Source organism: Podarcis liolepis (assembly GCF_965112155.1).
Source record: "Podarcis liolepis genome assembly, chromosome: 13".
NCBI classification, from domain to species: domain Eukaryota; kingdom Metazoa; phylum Chordata; class Lepidosauria; order Squamata; family Lacertidae; genus Podarcis; species Podarcis liolepis.
In genome coordinates this window covers 43834575-43852709 of record NC_139573.1, presented here as the reverse complement: position 1 = coordinate 43852709, position 18135 = coordinate 43834575, and the positions used below count along the sequence as shown (strand labels likewise).

Here is an 18135-nt window from a genome sequence, read left to right as displayed (position 1 = left end):
TCAACACCCCTTTTTAATGTGTGAATGGAACAGACAGGTGACTGCCCTCATCATCCCATTTATTTTGGCCGCCAAACATTTTATTACAGGTGTTTTAACAGGTGGCACTTAAAAGTTAAGTGTCCAGCAACATAATGTCAGTTTGCATTTCTTGATCTGAGGTGTAGAGATCTTTCATATTCTGATTAATTCAAGAGGGTTCTGGAAGCTTCTGTGTGTGAAAGGAACAAGCAGAAGGTTCATGATGTTTGGGTTATACCTTCAGAGAAGCTGAGTTCAGCTGGCTTAAACTGGGTCTGTTACCTCTTTCTGTCAAGGTCACGCTGACTATAAAAGCAGGGACAGAAGGAGCCTGGGTTTCACATTTCCTTTTCCTTCTGGTGTGGTGTTCTTTAAAGGTAATGGTAAAGGGACCCCTGACCATTAGGTCCAGTTGTGACCGACTCTGGGGTTGCGGCGCTCATCTCGCTTTATTAGCCAAGGGAGCCGGCATACAGCTTCCGGGTCATGTGGCTAGCATGACTAAGCCGCTTCTGGCGAACCAGAGCAGCGCACAGAAACGCCGTTTACCTTCCCGCCGGAGCTGTACCTATTTATCTACTTGCACTTTGACATGCTTTCGAACTACTAGGTTGGCAGGAGCAGGGACCAAGGAACAGGAGCTCACCCCGTTGCAGGGATTTGAACCGCCGACCTTCTGATCGGCAAGTCCTATGCTCTGTGGTTTAACCCACAGCACCACCCGTGTCCCATGGTGTTCTTTACCTAGTATGTTAATAGTGTTAAGGTTTAGACCTACAGTCATACCTCGGGTTACAGACCCTTCAGGTTGCGTTTTTTCAGGTTACAGACACGCCGAAACCCGGAAGTACCAGAACAGGTTACTTCCGGGTTTCAGCGGTGGCGCATGTGCAGAAGCGCTAAATCATGCTTTGTACATGCGCAGAAGTGCCGAATCGCAACCCACGCGTGCACAGACGCGGCACTGTGGGTTGCGAACTTGCCTCATGCATGGATCACGTTCGCAACCCGAGTGTCCACTGTACTATAAGTTATTGTAAGTTTAAGTTAAGTCTTCGGCAACTGGTTTTCTTATGGACAGTGCCAATCCTTTTTGTATTAGATTGGTGACCATTATGCTCATTTGCCTTCAGTAGCAGTAAAGCTCTGCGGGATGAAATATAATTGCCTCTGGTCTATTTTTTCGGGAATCCTGCAACGTGTTTTAAGTTTTCACTATGCTAACTATACGTTGGACTTCTGCTCTGGATCAGTATTGAGTAGAATTCCATGACACATAATTCCATCCTTGACATCCCACCTAAGCAGCTCTTGCTTTCCTCCTCAGATCTTTGTACGCATCTGCATGAAGGTGGATTATGGCCGCTTCCCTGATGGAAAAGACACCCTGGACAGTCTGTGCCAGCGGTATGAGGGCATCCACGTCAACTTCAACACTCAGGAGATGACCTGCACTGTCAAAGGCTCCTTTGTGGAGTTGCAGGCCTTCAGCTGTGAGCTGCTGAGGTGCCTCAACAGCAAGCAAAGGGCTGGCGTTCTCTTTGCGAACGGAGGCAGATCGGCTGAGAAGGCTGCGGGAGATGGCGTCTCGCACCAGGAGGAGACTCGGGCAGAGAAGAAGAGGAAGAAGAAGAGGGACGAGGAGGAGAAGGCTGCAGAAGGCCCATTACAAGTCCAGGAGTCGGCAGAGAGCCTCATAGAGCCCCTGGAGGACTTCTCCTTAGCAATAGACTCAGACATCTACCTCTACATGCAGAAGTTCTGCGGTGAGGAATTGGGCAACATTTTCCACAAGCAGCAGGTGGGCGTTGTGGACGTCCACAGCGACGGCATCACCACCCTCTACCTGCGAGCAGCATCCAATGGGGCTGGGGGAGTTAGCGCCCTAGTTTCGGCCCACCTGGCGCTCTCCCAGCTTTCTCAGCAACTGGAGGGCACCCTGCGGAAAGAGAAGGTCAACAAGCGAGATTTGGGGATCGGCGGCAGCAGAAGTTTTCCAGCAGAGCTACAGAGCCTCTACCCTCTGCTGCTGATTCAGGAGGAGGAGGAGGATTTCTGTCTCATTGGTAATTTGGCGGAAGTTTCCCAAGCCAAGCGGCACATCCAGGAACTGATTGCCGCAAGGGGGGCAGCGCAGGATCACCGGAGACCCGGCGTTCCCCAGGCAGCGTACCTCCAGGGCCCTAGCTCTCTGCCAGCTCAGCTAGAGTCGCCGGCGGAGTCTGTGCCAAAGAGGCTGAGCTCGCCAAAGCCCAACAGCAAAGCCGAGCCCAAGCTGGCTGCCAACTTTTCAGGTCGGGGTAGCCTACCGGCATCGCTGCCAGCTGCCAGCTTGTTTCCAGCCACAGAACGCCCGGCTCCAGAGAGCGAGCGCTCCCTGCCGTTTTTGTCCACTGCTACTGAACCAAAGAGCCAGATCAGGCAAACTCTGGAATTCCAGAAAGCACTGCAAGGGATGAAAGCAGATCGCTCGTCGTCCTCACCTGCAGGCACTTTGTCGAGTTCCGAGGGCTGGGCGAGTCTCGGTCTCACAGAGCCTCCATCCCTCCGTGCGGCCACGAGCGCCTTCAGATCCTTGAACCTGTTTGACACCACGGGGGCTGCTGACTTCAGAGTTTCCGAACCGAGGCCCCACCGCAGAAGGTCCAGCAGCCTCTCGCTGCAGAAGTCTCTGAGCGGCAGTGAGTCCATGCCTGAGCCCTGGCTTGCAGCTCACATCAGTGCAGCCCATCTGAAGCAGGAGTCTCAGGAATATCCCCACCGTACTTTGCAGAAGGAGATCAGAAAGGATGGGTTGGCACAGGTGGAGTACAGCCAGGAAATGGAGTCTCCGATTGCCAAACAAAGGCACTCTTTGCACGCCGTCCAAAGCGATAACAGGAGTCCTTCAGGCATGCAAAAAGCAGAGGCCCTCACAGAGTCTTGTGCTTACATTTACGACAGCTACACCTACACTGAGCTGGCCATGGATGGACCAGAGGATGAGGCCCTGGGTGAATTGTGCAGGTACCTGAAAAATTTCGACGACCGCATTGTCGTCAGCCGGGACAGGTACAAGCTGGGCCTTATGTACCCCCGCGAGGAGAAGTTGCAAGTCCTGGAAGTGTTCCGCTTGTTCTCTGCCCGCAGGATGGCTGCCCTATCCAAGCAGACTCCCTTCCGTGATGGGAAAATTCAGGGCGAGACTTCGGCTGCAGGGAGCTCTCAGCAGCCGAATGAGAGCAGGAGAGCCAGCTCCCTTGGCCCGGACAGCCTTGCCGGAGACACATCGCCCTCCCAGGCTCAGAGACAGGGCAGCGGTTTCCAGCCTGCGCCGGTGCAGAATTTCCCAAGTGACCACAGAACAACGCAGAGTGAGGCCCTCGACCAAACCCCGGGTGCCAGCAAGCAAGGCCGCTCCAGGAGACTGTTGGCTGAGAGCAGGCAGGGCTTGCCAGACAAGTTCCATTTTGCGAGAGACTGCAGTAAGGAGGGGAGCAGCCAGGAAGAAGAGCGGGCCCCGCTGGGCTCCTTGCCTGCCCTGCCACGGCACGCTTCTCCCCCAGCTGGAGAGGGGCTTGCCTCAGATTTGGGCCTGAGAACCGCCAGCCTAGGAAGCGAGTCGGCGGCTGAAGAGTGTGTGCTGTGCCAAAACAGCCGCCCTGCCCTGTCCCATGCCCCCTGCCCCCACAAGCCTTGCAGGGTGCGAATCCCGGGAGGGAGCGCTTCGCTAACTCACCCTGGCACCTCCGCTGGCATTCCTGGAACCTTTGGAGCTTCCACCATATCGCAAAGCCTCCCTGGGTATATCCGAGATCCGACACTCAAAATAACATACAACGTTCCTGACGGCGTGCAACAAGTAAGTACCCAGCTGCCTGCTCCCTCTGTTCCATCCCATCCCATCTTCGATAATTGTCAAGCTGTATTTGACCTGTGCAATATATGCTCCCTATTGCATTTTGCAAAGGTTATGGGTCCCGCCAGCAGGAGGGAAAGTCACCCAGCTTACCTACTTAACATCTTGCAGACTCTGTATTTAACCTTCCGTTTGTGTTGCGTTAACAGATTATATGTGGGATAATGTGAATTGAATTGGGGAGTGGGTGACGCTGTGGTCTAAGCCACAGAGCCTCTTGGGCTTGCTGATTGGAAGGTCGGCGGTTCGAATCCACACGACAGGGTGAGCTCCCGTTGCTCGGTCCCAGTTCCTGTTAACCTAGCAGTTCAAAAGCACACCAGTACAAGTAGATATATAGGTACCACTGCGGCAGGAAGGTAAACGGCATTTCCGGCGCTCTGGTTTCTGTCCCGTTGTGCCAGAAGTGGTTTAGTCATGCTGGCCACATGACCTGGAAAGCTGTTTGTGAACAAATGCCAGCTCCCTTGGCCTGAAAAGCGAGATGGGTGCTTCAACCCCATAATCTCCTTTGACTGGACTTAACCATCCAGGGGTCCTTTAGCTTTTAGACTCAGTACTTAACTTTTCATTTGTGTTGTGTTAACAGATTATATATGAGATAATGTGAATTGAATAGCCATTAGGAATAATGTCAGTTGAGCAGCGCATGTGCATAACAACCAACAATTGTGCACATTCTCCAGTCAGTGTGCAAAAATCTCCAGCTGGCCTTAAGGAATGTGTTTTATCAGGACAGGGTTTTGTATATTCTTTAGATAATATGCATAATCCCTATGACTCATCAGAGAATCCGCGCATGTTGGCAAAATTGCTTATACCGCCCAGTCAATATACACGGTCTCCAAGATACAACAGCCTTGGTTTCTGTTGCTCGCTAATGTAGTCTTTTCAAGGTTTCACAACTGGGTGTGGGCCAATCAGAAATCTTTCAGCTTGAAATAGATTGTATGCATAGTCTCGGAAGTGATGCTAGAGAATGAGGTATTGTAAATATGTACAATGACTGGTTGTTTTGTGCATCAGCATCAGCTGCTCAGTTCATCTTGCACCTTATATATATATATATATATATATGTGTGTGTGTGTGTGTGTGTGTGTGTGTGTCAGTTTTAGGGCGGTTCCTGTGCACGGGGCACTGAGCTGAGAGGGTGCAAAACTGAGAAGATCCATAAGTGAGAAGATCCATTTGGGGCTACCAAATTTTGGCCTCACACAGGGTGCCATATTACCCAAGTCGGTCCTTGATTACAGCAAGCTCCAGAATGCCTTTAAAAAAATAAACGTGTTAAAGTTTATATCCCAGCTTCCCTTAAAGAAGTTCAAGGCGTTCCCATTTGTGAGGTCAGTTAGGCTCAATACTAATACAGTAGAAATTCATGACCAAGTGGAGATTTGAACCTGTTTCTTCCCAGCCCTCTGCAAAGAGCCATATTTTGACGCCCTGTTCTGTGTGTCTCATAGAATCTGCACGTGGCTACCTTCTTCTTGAGTTAGAATTCCCTGCCGGTAATTCTGATTGCTGGCTGAATCTCCCACAGTCTGATCGTCTGCTCTGAATGAGCAGCATGGTTCCAAGTCCTTTGCCAGCAACTTCAAGGTGGTGGCAAAACGACAATAACAATGCTTCTTTTGTACGGAAGACTTTATAGACGCTGCCCTAGATGAAATTTAGATGTTGCAGCCGGGCATAGCAGGATTCCATAGCATCAGTAAATTGAACGGTAGCTTGTTTTCACATAAATTTGTTTTGCTAGCTATAAGGAAGGAGTGTTGGAATGTTCCGCACCTGTATTCTGCGTTTGATGATATTGCAGAGGGTGGATGGAGGCAGACAATAAAGGTAAAGGGACCCCTGACCATTAGGTCCGGTCACGGACGACTCTGGGGTTGTGGCACTCATCTCGCTTTATTGGCCGAGGGAGCCGGCGTACAGCTTCCAGGTCATGTGGCCAGCATGACTAAGCCGCTTCTGGCGAACCAGAGCAGTGCACGGAAACGCCATTTACCTTCCCGCCGGAGTGGTACCTATTTATCTACTTGCACTTTGACATGCTTTCGAACTGCTAGGTGGGCAGGAGCAGGGACTGAGCAACGGGAGCTCACACCGTCACGGGGATTTGAACAGCCGACCTTCTGATCGGCAAGCCTGTAAGGCTCAATGGTTTAACCCACAGCGCCACCCGTGTCCCATTACTCCTTGCCTATGTTCACTTCACACCTTTTAGGATTTTTGTTGGGGGGCAGGCTTTTTTGGGGGGGGAGATCAGTTTTATATTGATTTGTAATGGTTTTTGCTTATTTGGGAGGCAACTGCCCCCTCTAGACTATGCCCATGGGAGGAGCAGAGGAAGGAAGAAAGGTTGGAAGGGGGCCACGTTCGGAAGAGGGTTGTGAAACACTGGTCTATCATACCCTTTCCTCCGTCCTCTTTCTATTCTTACCACGCTCCATCCTGCACCAGTTCAAAATTATCTCTTCTTTGAAAACCGAATACAGTGGTACCTTGGGTTACATACGCTTCAGGTTACAGACTCCGCTAACCCAAAAATATTACCTCGGGTTAAGAACTTTGCTTCAGGATGAGAACAGAAATCATGCTCCAGTGGCGCAGTGGGAGACCCCATTAGCTAAAGTGGTGCTTCAGGTTAAGAACAGTTTCAGGTGAAGAAGGGGCCTCCGGAACGAATTAAGTACTTAACCCGAGGTACCACTGTATTTGCAGAGATAAGGCAGAGCAATGGCATTCCAGCCCCTTAATATGAATGCCCTGGGATTAAGCTCAGCTTTTGGGGAGTTCCTTTCCACTACACACAGAGAGAAGAGGCAGAGACAAGGGACTTGCAGGTGACGTCGTCATCTTTCTGTTCAAGTTTTTTTTTAAAACCCTCTTCTTCCCAAAGGCTGGAGACCCTTTCCCAGGACATCTGTACCGAGGGGGCCACTTTGAGGCCTTTCTCCCAGACAACGCAGAGGGCCGGCGGTTGATGGTGCTCCTGCACAAAGCATTTGAGCACGGTCTGACGTTCCGTATCAGAACCTGCGGTTTGGAGGAGAGGGTGACTTGGGGACCCATCCCCCACAAGACCTCCATGGAGGGGGGCAAGGCCAGGTACCGTATTTTCGCTCCGTAAGACGCACCTAACCATAAGACGCACCTAGTTTTTAGAGGAGGAAAACAAAACAAAAAAATTATATTCTGAATGAAACAGTGGATGTATGATTTTTGTGGTTCATCCTGTGGCCACAGACACGTGATTTGACCGTGAGTTTGGGGTAGCCAAATGCAAAAATCTTGAGAATCCATGTGAATCCATGCTTTGTAACCACGTTTTTGCGCCATTGCGGCCCCATGAAAAACAGCGGGTGCGTGATTTTTTTTGTGTAGGCTGTACCCATAGACATGCTATGTGATCTGATGGTGAATTTGGGGTGACCCAATGCAAAAATCCTGAGGATCCATGGGCTTCTACCTCCCCCTTCCCAGACAGCCTCCTTTATTGCTAGCCTCCCTTATCTCTCTCCCCAATTGCTTACTGATCAACTGCTTCCTTTCAACAGTCCCTTCCCTCTTGTTTGCCTTAGTGTCTTTTCCTTAGCTGGAGCAGTTTTTTGCTCCTCCTTCTAATTTCTCTCCTCAATGCTTTAGTCTCCCTGTCTCCTCTCCTTGCAAGTTCTCTGTCTTTACCTCCCCCCTCCCAGGCAGCCTCCTTTATTGCTAGCGTCCTTTATCTCTCTCCCCGATCGCTTGCCATCAGTGGCTTTGTTTCAACACCCACTTCCCTCTTTCAAAAAAAAAAAAAAAAAAGGATGATCTGCTTTTTGCCCTTGGGCAATTCAGCTCCAGGGACCACGCATTTGCTCCATAAGACACACAGACAATTCCCCTTACTTTTTAGGAAGAAAAAAGTGCGTCTTATGGAGCAAAAAATACGGTAGGTGTTCTATGGGTGGCTAGGGTGGTGATATTCAGCAACCTCCCACAAGGCTTCAGGGGTGGCCTTGTGAGGTCGACAGGAAAGGGACGACAAAGGAACTCTGGAATTTGAAGAATGGGATTGCCAGGACAGGAAAGGAGTCAGAGGCGGGTGCGTCCGAGGAGGAAGGGTGTTGAGGGGAGAGGATGATCATAGAAAGCCTTAAACCAAGGATGGCCAGTGGAAGAACCTCTCTCCCTGGCTGGTGTTTCCAGCAGCCGCTGTTCAGAAGAAGCACTGCTCCTCTAATGATGGAAGCACAACAGAGCCGAATGTCAATGTGAAAGGAATGCAAAGATTGGCCTTTGTAGTGGGAAAAGGCTTCTAGACGTTATGGCAGGTGCAAAGATATGCTTGGCAGCATATAGGCAGTTCCTGCTAAAATCCCCAAAGCCAGTGAAGTTGCAGAACAATCCCCCCCCCCCGTTGAGGGATGGGGAGCTTCGGGTTGTCTCTTTTCCTTCCCCTAGCATGAATTATGCAGATTTCCTTAATTTACATAATACATTGCAGACCAGGGAAAAGGGTTCGGGCCTCTTGTGCACAATTTCATTTTATTCCTTAGCATGAAGCAAGCACACAATATTCTTAGTGTTTCTAAGTGCCGTCTGTTTCCAAATTTTCCATCTCGTGGGGCAGGTATTGTAAATCTTTAGACTGCGGCACTGTGATCCCCTGCTGCGCCTTGTGCAGAGCTCAGCCACTTTTCTCCAGCTGCTAAGCCCTTCATTTCATGGTAGAGAGTAGACACTGGGCAATGTCCGCTTGTCGTCTCCCTGTTTTCTAGGAATTTCAGCTGAGAATTTCAGCTTTGCATGGGGCCCCCGTGGTTAAACCGTTCCATCCCCTGTTTAGTGTCTTCCATGAGATCCTTCACAGGATAACCCAGCTGGAGCGGTAGAATATATATGCCACGGTTCCAGGAAAAGGGTTGCACTGAATGGCTTCATCCCACAGCCCACACCAGGTTTGCTTCTTTGCTTGCAGAAATGGCTACCCAGACAGCCAGTACCTCCAGCAGCTGAGTCTAAAGCTGAAAGAGCTGAACATCGAATGAAGGCCATCCCTCCTCCAAGCACCTTGGGAGCTCAGCACCTTCCCCATCTTCCAAAGCCCTTGCTTGGCATCTTGAGGAATTTGCCAAAAGACACACTCAATCCTTAATCAGGATCTCTCCACCATTAACGCCTCCCAGCACTTCTGCCTTTGGTCTTCCGGGCTTCTTGCCACATTCAGAGCACCTGAAGGCCTTTCCACGCAAAGGGATCTTGACACGAGGACTTGCCGTTTCGTTGTTCTTCTGTTGTAAGAGAATGCCAGGAGTGCATGCAGGAGCCGGGCCCTGTGACCAGTAGGGCTTCGCAGGACTGGGGCCTTCTTAAGTTTGCTCTGGAGAGGCACAGGTGAGGCCACTTGGTCACTCACTGCAGCTGGTGGCTAGAGCCGGAAGGGATATAAGGTCACCTTTCGCTTTGGCTCTTTACCACAGCAACACGTTTCCTGCCTTGCTGCGTTTGGCTTCGTGACTCCTTGCTTCTTGATCCTCAGACCCCTGACTTCCTGACTCCTTGCTCTCTGACACTTGGACTCTTGGCTTCCTGACTCCTGGACTCCCGTTCCTGCTCCCACCCCGCCATCTTGCCCCCGGTCCCGACGTCCCCAGCTGGGCCTTCGATCGCCCGTGAACCGGACTGTGACAGAGAAGCTCTTTGACATGAGGGCTGTTCACATGCCTTCTGAAGGGGTACGAGTCACATGAGAGGACTGCTGCACTTGCTTTTGTGGTGTACCCAACCAAGCAGTCATAAGATGCCATCACATTACTAATAGGTCAGGCCACAGAGTCTGAGGGAGCAAAACACGCAAGCAGAGTCTCTTACTTGGAAGTAAGAAATAGATTTGTATACGGGCCCAGCAGCCGTGGTTCAGGAGCAGGGCAAGTAGTTCAGAACTGGATTTAAGTGGCATAGATGTCCCAACAAGTTTCCAGGCCCTGCCCTCCAAGCCTCTAAAGACTAGAGGCTGATGTAAGTGCTCACTTGGAAGGACTCGCTAGCCATGCGGAAATGTCAGAATTGCAAACACATGCTCTGTTGGGGTGGGTGGATCTGCTCCTATTTGCAAAGGCAGCAACTGGTTGTAAGGTGACAGGGCTGCCCAGCCATTCCCAATCTTTGCAGAGGCTCTCTGATCTGCAGGAAGGTCAGGCTGGGGGTGGAAAGAGCCAGAATCCCTCCTTCCCCTTGGGGAAGAAAGGAGAGATCCCGCTCCCCACTGGCTTTTTCCTTCTCCTGCATCAGAGCCCACCAGGCAGGTGTTTATGTAACAGCAATTCTCACACAAAAGGGAATGGGGCAAGGAAGTGGGATGAAGGCCTCCCTTGCTCAGGTCCCATTGCAAGCATTGAAAGCAGTAAGTTATTTGTGCATGTGATTCGGTGCCAGGCCTAAAGCTACACTATTACTGGGAGAAGAGGACAAAGGAACGTGGGGAGGCTCTCCCAGGCCTTCAGATCTCGGCGTTGTGATCTCGCTCCTAGGCCTTGCAGGGAGAATTGTCCTCAGGGAGGGAGGGGTTAAAAAGCAAGCACTTACAGTAGACCTGCCACTTACTGGTATGCATTCAGTTTGACACACCTGGCAAGTTGCGGTTCTACTGTAAATAAAAGCTCTTGTCCTGTGTCTCCACTTGTGCCTTGTAGCTTGAGTGTTTGAGAAACTTGCAAATAAAGCTGTATTAATTCTCCAGCCTTGCTTCCTTCTCCGTGATGACCAGGTTGCCCAGTCTGCTGTACATTGCAAGGTTTGCTTATCTTTAAATGCGGCTGTAACTGTAATGGACCCTGTGTTGCACCGATAGACCAAATATATACCTTAGAACAGCACTTCCCAAATGTTTTTCCATGTACCATTCGAAAAATAGCTGATGGCAGACAACCGGTCTACCTGTTATAGCAATCGTAACACACTGTGCTGGGTGCTGTATGAATTTGATTGCATTTCCGGTTTTATGTGTTATCGCATTACAATTGCATTCCATAGAATTCAAATTGTAATACAATATGCGAAGAATAAAAGCAATAAGATTACAAATAAAAACCAATATGAATATGTAACACAGACATGTTGTGGGCCATATGAACAAAGTTTTCTGCCTTAGAAAGTTGCAAGACGAAAGTTGAACTCCAGAATCTATTCCAGGCTTCCTCAACCTTGGCCCTCCAGATGTTTTGACACTACAGTTCCCATCATCCCTGACCACTGGTCTTGCTAGCTAGGGATCATGGGAGTTGTAGGCCAGAAACATCTGGAGGGCCGATTTTGAGGAAGCCTGATATTTTGGATGCAAGGACACAGCACCTAGTAATTGTGAAGTTATAATAAAGAGAAGTTTTATTTTTATCCTGCCTGCCCACAGTTTTATAACTCTTCCTTTGGATTGTCTTTTTTTCTGAACCCAAAATGTGCCAAGTCTTTCTTCACATGTAGAGTACCATTATATTATTATTCCCCCCCCCCAGTTGGCAGATGTGGTAAGTTACAGCCATGTGAATATCGGTGCACATACTCCTGTACCTCTCCCTGCCAGCTGTGGATCTGGAAACTTTCTGAAACTTCCCAGAAAACACAAATAACAAAGGATTCTCATCCTTGGCTGCAAAGCTCAGAGTGAATAACCACCAAGCTGCTTTTGAATGAATGGAAGAGCTGAAGATCACAGGACAACGCTTGGCTTTCTTTTTCGTTATGCTTTTAATAAACACCCAGAAAACACATAAGGCATATGGTAACATTAGGCAGACTAGCATTTCATGTCTGAAATCTATTTCATGTCTGAAATCTGTGTAAACAGCATTGGCACATTTGCGTGGTCGACGCGCACACACACACACGCACACATACGTGCGCAAGCAGAAAAGAGCGAGCTTCTTTCGAAACGCCATACGAGACTTTTAAAGAAGCGCCTTGAACCATAAGGAAACACACAAGCTGCTCATCACGAACCATCAAAAGAGGAACGAATGGGACATTGTGCCACAGCCTGCAGTGATAGGGACTGCGGCCATGTGCCCTGGCTGCTAACTGCCCTTCGCTCAGCAGAGGCGCCCCGGGCCTTAAGGGTATCTGGCAACATTAGTGGTGGCTCCACCGGTGATTTGCGCTGCATCAGGCACACCTGCCGACGGCCATAATGCCTGGAGGCTCCTCACTTGTCACTCAAGACGACACCACACAAAAACACAAACATGCAAATAAAATGTATTGACACAGACAGGGCCTTCCTTGCATCTTCCTCCCCTCCCTCAACCACCTCGACTCTCGTTTTCCCTTCCACCATCTCTCACGCAATGTTCCTTGTTAACGTTCTCGCGAGCCAAGCTCAACCCAATCCAAAACTTGGGAGAACATTTTGGGGGGAAGAGCGGCACAGATGCAACTCTTCAAATTCTGAAGGGCGTTTACGCCAAGTCTGGTGTGTCCTGCCAATCTGCCTGAGGATCAATGTTCTTTTATCGCAGAGTTGAAAAACCGAGTGCTTTTAACCCACCCCCAACTCCCTCCACCACCAAAAGAGTTACAGACGACACTATGAATAGGAACGTCGTAAAAATGTGGATTAGGCAACTGTGATTTTGATATTTTGCAAGGAGGCCCACTGTCGTGAGGATTTTCTGGATAAAATCCGTGCTCAGTTGAGTTTTACCTCAGGCACCAACGCAGGTGCTAGCTTTGGCACATGATGGTTTTGTTTTATTTTTAAATCACTCTAAGGCAACTTTGCCTCCCACATCTACCAGTATGTTGTGTGAATGGTTCCTTACATGGTGGGAACTGGCGCTGTCCATGCCACACCAAAATGCGTTGAGCTGTAGCTCACATGGGGGCCAGTAGCTTAGGAAGGCAGTGAAACTGAGACAGCCTCATTGCCTTCAGTAATAGCTTGGGGTGTGGTGTTGTGCTTAAAGTCCATTGAGCTGGAGGGGAGAAGGGGTAAGAAGGCACACTTGCAGTTGAATTGTTCAGACTTTGGCCCTCCATTATAGCCCACCATATCCTAAACAGCAGCCTTCACCTGCCTCGCTTTAGCTCAAAACGCCATTTCATCTTATCTTGAAACAGTGCAACAAAAATCCGTACAGAAAACAAGAGCGTTCTTATTGTGACGAGTTTTGCCCTTTGGAGTCAAGAAAACTCAGGTGACAGCTTATCTTTCCCCCCACCCCCACTTTGGTCCTTGAAGTTAAGTACATGCAGTTTTAACAAATTATTTATTTTTTTAAGAGGGCCAAGGGCTTTTATTTAATACCTGTGGCCCGTTAAAAAAACAAACCAAAAACAGTTGTCTTAAACACACACTCAACACTCATACTCTCACACAAGTCACAAAATAAGGGGGCGTTACTATAAAATTCAAGATTACAGTGTTAATCAGCAAGGCAACAAAGAGCAAAGTTATAGTGCTTTAAGATTGGATGTCTCCTGTATTTATCTTTTTAAAAAAACTTTAGGTACTGAGCACTAAGACAAGTCTGTGTTAAATGTCTAGCACAAAGGGGGAGATATTTTACTGTTCAGGAGGAGTGTTTCAGAACTGTCAGGTGTGGGGGGAGCTGCAAAAAAAACCACACAAACAGGAAGGGAATAGGATCATCACTTGCTGTTGCTACGGGTTCATGTTTTCTGGTTTTTGTAAGTGTTTTTGCACATGGGACGAATGCCTTTTCACCTCTCTCTTCCCAAGAGCAGTGGGATAACCATTTTTTAAAAAGCTACTGAGCCAAATCCATGCTCCTTGTAGCTTCCTAGAGCACATTAATATTCAGAAGTGGTGCTCTGGAAGATTTAAGGCTGCAACCTTACATATATTTTACCTGGGAGAAAGTCTAATAGGTCTTCCTTTTGAGGAGGTGTGTGTAAGATTGCACAGCAGAAAGACCTTCTCAGCACATCTCTGAAAATGTTCCATGGCTCCCAGCATTTGGGATCTCGGGAGAGCTCAGTTCAAGTTCTCAGAGAGCACCACGGGTTCATGCGCTTGCGCAGAGGCACACTGAAATGTGCCAGCCTCACCGCTGCTTGTGTAAAATACAAGCCATAAATATTTGTGTGTTCACACAAGTTCCCGGCGAGAGGGAGGAGAAATCTTCTAAACAACTCAGATTTTGGCAAAGGCTTCTGGGGTTAGATAGACCTTACTCAATGTCTGAACAAGGCACTGGCGACAGGGTGGGGTGGAGTAACACTTCAGCACAGAAGTTCTTACCAAGGCAAGGCTGGTCCCTTGCAGTATTAAACAGGATGAGGTTACAAGAGTTTTGGAAGGCACCAGGCAGCAGCAAGGAGGAAGGCAAGACAGAAAGGAGGCTATATATATTTTTTAAAAACACAGAATAGTGAATTTTTGCACCATTTCCCCTCTCTCTGTGGGAGATGGAAGCTCCATGTGTTATCTTTTTTTCACTTAGCACACGGCAGAGTTGGGAGTCCCGCCGGCAAATCTTGCAATCCTATGCAAACTTACCTTGGAGTAAGCCCCACTGAACTCAGTGGGACTTACTACTGGGTGAACACACAAGTGACCTGGACTTAGAGGAGAAGAAAGGATTATGTTGTGAGGTTCGCAGCCCCAGCAAGCCGGCAGGCAATGTTTGTTCTTCAGTATAGCCGCTCTCCACTAACAGCCCATCTTGGCCTGGGTTGCATTTGACTAATCTGTGAGACGGTGGCTAGCCAGCCGGCCTTGCCTTACGAACATACGCTAATCTGGCTTGTGCCAAGTCAGAATATGGAGCGCCACTGGCCAGGATTTCACAGCTGGGAGTCTTTCGTGCCATCCGTCTTTCTCGACATCTTTCAACAACGGCCAGCAAGGACTGAACTTGTGACCACCTGCCTGCAGTTCATGTGCTCCACTTTTGGCCAATCCCAACGCTAGGGCCCTGTAAGCATTAATCTGACATTTGCAATACCCTTCGCTAAGCGAGGCATGGTAGGACGAAGAATGCTTGACCCATGCTAAATGGCCTTAAATCCAAGTTGCTTGAGAAGATGGGACAGCCCCCCCCCCCAAAAAAAATATTCCAGCACTTTACATGGAGGGTTAATATATCCTGGGACAAAAAGAAAAGAGGCGCAGCAAGGAAAAAGAAAATAGTTCCCAGAATCGGCTCTTTGCAACTTTTGGTTAGAATAATCCTTCTGACTTTCGGTTGTTAAGATCAAGTTATTTTCCATGCTGATGGCGTAAGAAACCTCCTTTCCTAGCTCACTCGCAGAAATTGCTAATGGACCTGTTTGTTGCGTGTGTGGGTAGCTAAAGGAAACGCCTTGAAAAACATCGGTATCAGCAACTTCTTCAGCAGCCAAATGCTTGGATGGACTGGGAAAGGCTCTTTTTTGGGCACTCTCACACGCTGAAGGTGTGAGATTCAAAGTGTTGGTGCTGACCTTTAAAGCCCTAAACGGCCTCGGTCCTGTATACCTGAAGGAGCGTCTCCACCCCCATCGTTCAGCCCGGACACTGAGATCCAGCTCTGAGGGCCTTCTGGCGGTTCCCTCATTGCGAGAAGTGAGATTACAGGGAACCAGACAGAGGGCCTTCTCGGTGGTGGCACCCGCCCTTCAGATGTCAAGGAAATAAGCAGCTGTCTTATTTTTAAAAAACATCTGAAGGCAGCCCTGTTTAGGGAAGTTTTTAATATTTAATGCTGTATTGTTTTTAACACTCGATTGGGAGCCGCCCAGAGTGGCTGGGGAAACTCAGCCAGATGGGTGGAGTATAAATAATAAATTATTATTATTATAAGGTGTGAAGTCTCTGTGACTCCTGCAACAGGGCCTAAAAGGCAGGGGTGAATAACTCGCATCCCTCTGTATGTTGCTGGGCGACTGGCCATGCTGGCTGTGACTGATGGGAGCTCTAGCGGGCCTCAGGTTGTCTGCCCTTCTTACCATAAGGCAAGGTGGAAACATTCCTGCAGGCAATTTCTGGCACCAAGGGTTCACCGTGAGCCAAAACACAGCTCACGGTTGCCTTCCATTCTCACTACGGGGCTGGGAAGAGGGGAAAAGGGAACCAGGGAAAAATGTCCAGGTTTTACTGCTGCGATTCCCTGTGCTTTTTGTCGTTTCTTTACACCAGGCAGAGGCAGAACGCTACCCTCGGAGGTTTGCTGCCTTCGCCAGGTATGAACATCAAAGAAGGGGACTGGGGAAGTGAGTTGGGTCCCTTTGGTTTGGGCAGCTTCCTGGAAGGTGGACCAGAGCTTACCCCAAGGCAGATGCAGCTGTGCTTGGAGGGGAAACTCAAAACAGGCGCAATTTTTAAGGGCCGTATCTACTCCATGTGTCAAGCTACAGAGTGATGCTTTGTGGCCCGAGGATTTAAAAAGGTCGAGAGGTTTGCTGAAATGGAAGAGAGGGGGGAAAGAAGGCTCAAAGAAGAGATTAGAGCCCGCAGAAGTGGCACAACACAACTTAAGGCAGCACAGCGACTCATTTTCCACACAGACCACTAACCAAAAGTGACAGTACCGGAAGCAGAAACTCTCTGCTCGTTACAACTGCTAAATTTCGCTGCCTGTTCTCCCACAGCCTGACAGGAAATGTAAATGTAAAGGGGACATTTAGCCGGCGTGTAATTCTGCTAGCTGTGTTCTGGAAGGCAACCGGCCTGTGCCGCACACCTGAAGGTGCTCTTGCTCTCGAAGAAAAACGACGACCAAGAGTTGCAGCAGGGAAGGGTTTCAGTGTCCCTTCCTCCAGCCAAATTGCGTATAGATTGTTTTCCCCATTCAAACATCCAACCACCAAGTCATGTGCCATTTACATGACCAGGACAGCTGATTCTGCAAGCGATAGCACGGTTTTTTAGAAGTCAGCTGATTGCAGACTAGTCAGCTGCTTGGCACCGTTGTGTATGTGTCTACACAACCCAATTAAAGTGGAAAAAACCCCCCAAGGTGTCTCTCAAAAGAAACCTAGGTGCTTTCTGTTGCCTCCTTCACATAACCATTGCAATTGCCAGGGCAGGTTTTTTTTTTAATTTAAAAAATGGTTTAGATATGCTAAGGTTGCCAGCGTAGCAAATGGACATTTGCGTACTGGAGGAGGTGACAGGATCAAGGGCATGTCTGCATCAAGATAACGCAGAGGAACAATTCTCTGCCTCTCCTCCATTCTTCGTGTCACAGCAGAGCTGAAAAAGTTGGATGCGTCTTGCTTATTAAATTTGCCCATCGGAAGCGGCAGGTTTGAAGCTCCGTTTCCATGGAGACTTTCGATGGCTGCTGTAATAATAATGTGAGTTTTACGTGCTCTAATGTTATTAGTCACCAGAGGCAGGGGAGGCATTGGGCGGGAAGAGAAGAGGGCTCCGGAGGTGAATTTGGCATGGATTTTGTGGAGTTGTGGGTAGGTTACAAATAAAGGGAAAAGAAGGACCCAGGAATCAAGAGGAAATTTCAGTGGGTGTGTACTTGACTCAGGCACCCGCAAGTTCACATTGGGCCTTGTTATTCCTTTAATGAAGAGTTAATGCTACAAGAGCAGAGATGTAGGATCAATGCAATTCCTCCCTGTGATTACTTTCTATTTATTTACTTTTGAAAGGAGGCCGGCCAATGCTTTAGAGATGGTGCAAAGCGTTCTGTGAAACCCAGAAGCTTGCATCGCCTCCAGAGGCCACCAACCGACGACAATACATGTGTCTTTTCGGTCCTTACACCACTTACTCCATGAACAGCAGTGAGAGATCTATATGCCCATTCCTACTTCCATCAAAGGGTCAGACATGGGGAGGGGGGGACAGGTTTTAAAAAAAATAATAACAAAAAAATAACACAACCCAAAATACAACAACATGAGGACCTGAGGTCAGACAACCCACCCACGCCTTTCACTTTAGTTCTCTGCTGCTTTGCTTTCGTCCTTCGGTGGTGCTTCGGGAATCAGCACAACTTTCCCAACGTTCTTCTTCTCTTGCATCTGCTTCATGGCATCTACCACCTGCAGGGGGAGACGGAGGAGGGGCTTCATTTTCTTCCTTAAGGGTCTTTCAGCTGGCACTAGTCCTGTCCCCCCACCCCAATACACACACATCAATCCTCTTAGCTGGCAAAGACAATTTTGGGATCTCTCGGAACTGGTCCCCTTGGAATAGGGTCAAAAATCCATCTGCATTGTTGGTCAGCCAGATACAACAGCCAAAGGGAGATTGCCCCCCCCCCCCCGGCAGTCT

At 48.9% G+C, this 18135-nt stretch overlaps 2 protein-coding genes across 3 annotated transcripts in view; one reads left to right on the top strand and one right to left on the bottom strand.

Moving 5' to 3' along the window:
* LOC310690504 (uncharacterized protein) overlaps positions 1-14961 on the top strand; it is a 30506-nt gene extending 15545 nt beyond the window's left edge. Inside the window, exons 4-6 of the mRNA XM_083469532.1 lie at positions 1349-3862; positions 6823-7031; positions 8884-14961. Coding sequence (XP_083325658.1) covers positions 1349-3862; positions 6823-7031; positions 8884-8953 — 2793 coding nt within the window. The 3' untranslated portion in view covers positions 8954-14961. The remainder of the gene's footprint in view (positions 1-1348; positions 3863-6822; positions 7032-8883) is intronic.
* Positions 11630-18135, bottom strand: part of VAT1 (vesicle amine transport 1) — a 39766-nt gene continuing 33260 nt past the window's right edge. The window contains exons 6-7 of one of the 2 annotated variants that reach the window (XR_014518138.1): positions 15736-17903; positions 11630-15441 (exon numbers count right to left, since the gene is read on the bottom strand). Coding sequence is in view for 1 of the 2 variants with exons in the window: in XM_083470077.1 (XP_083326203.1) it covers positions 17799-17903 (105 nt within the window). In the remaining variant the exon portion in view is untranslated. Of the gene's footprint in view, positions 17904-18135 lie in introns of both variants that reach the window. The other variant, XM_083470077.1, reaches the window with a different exon arrangement.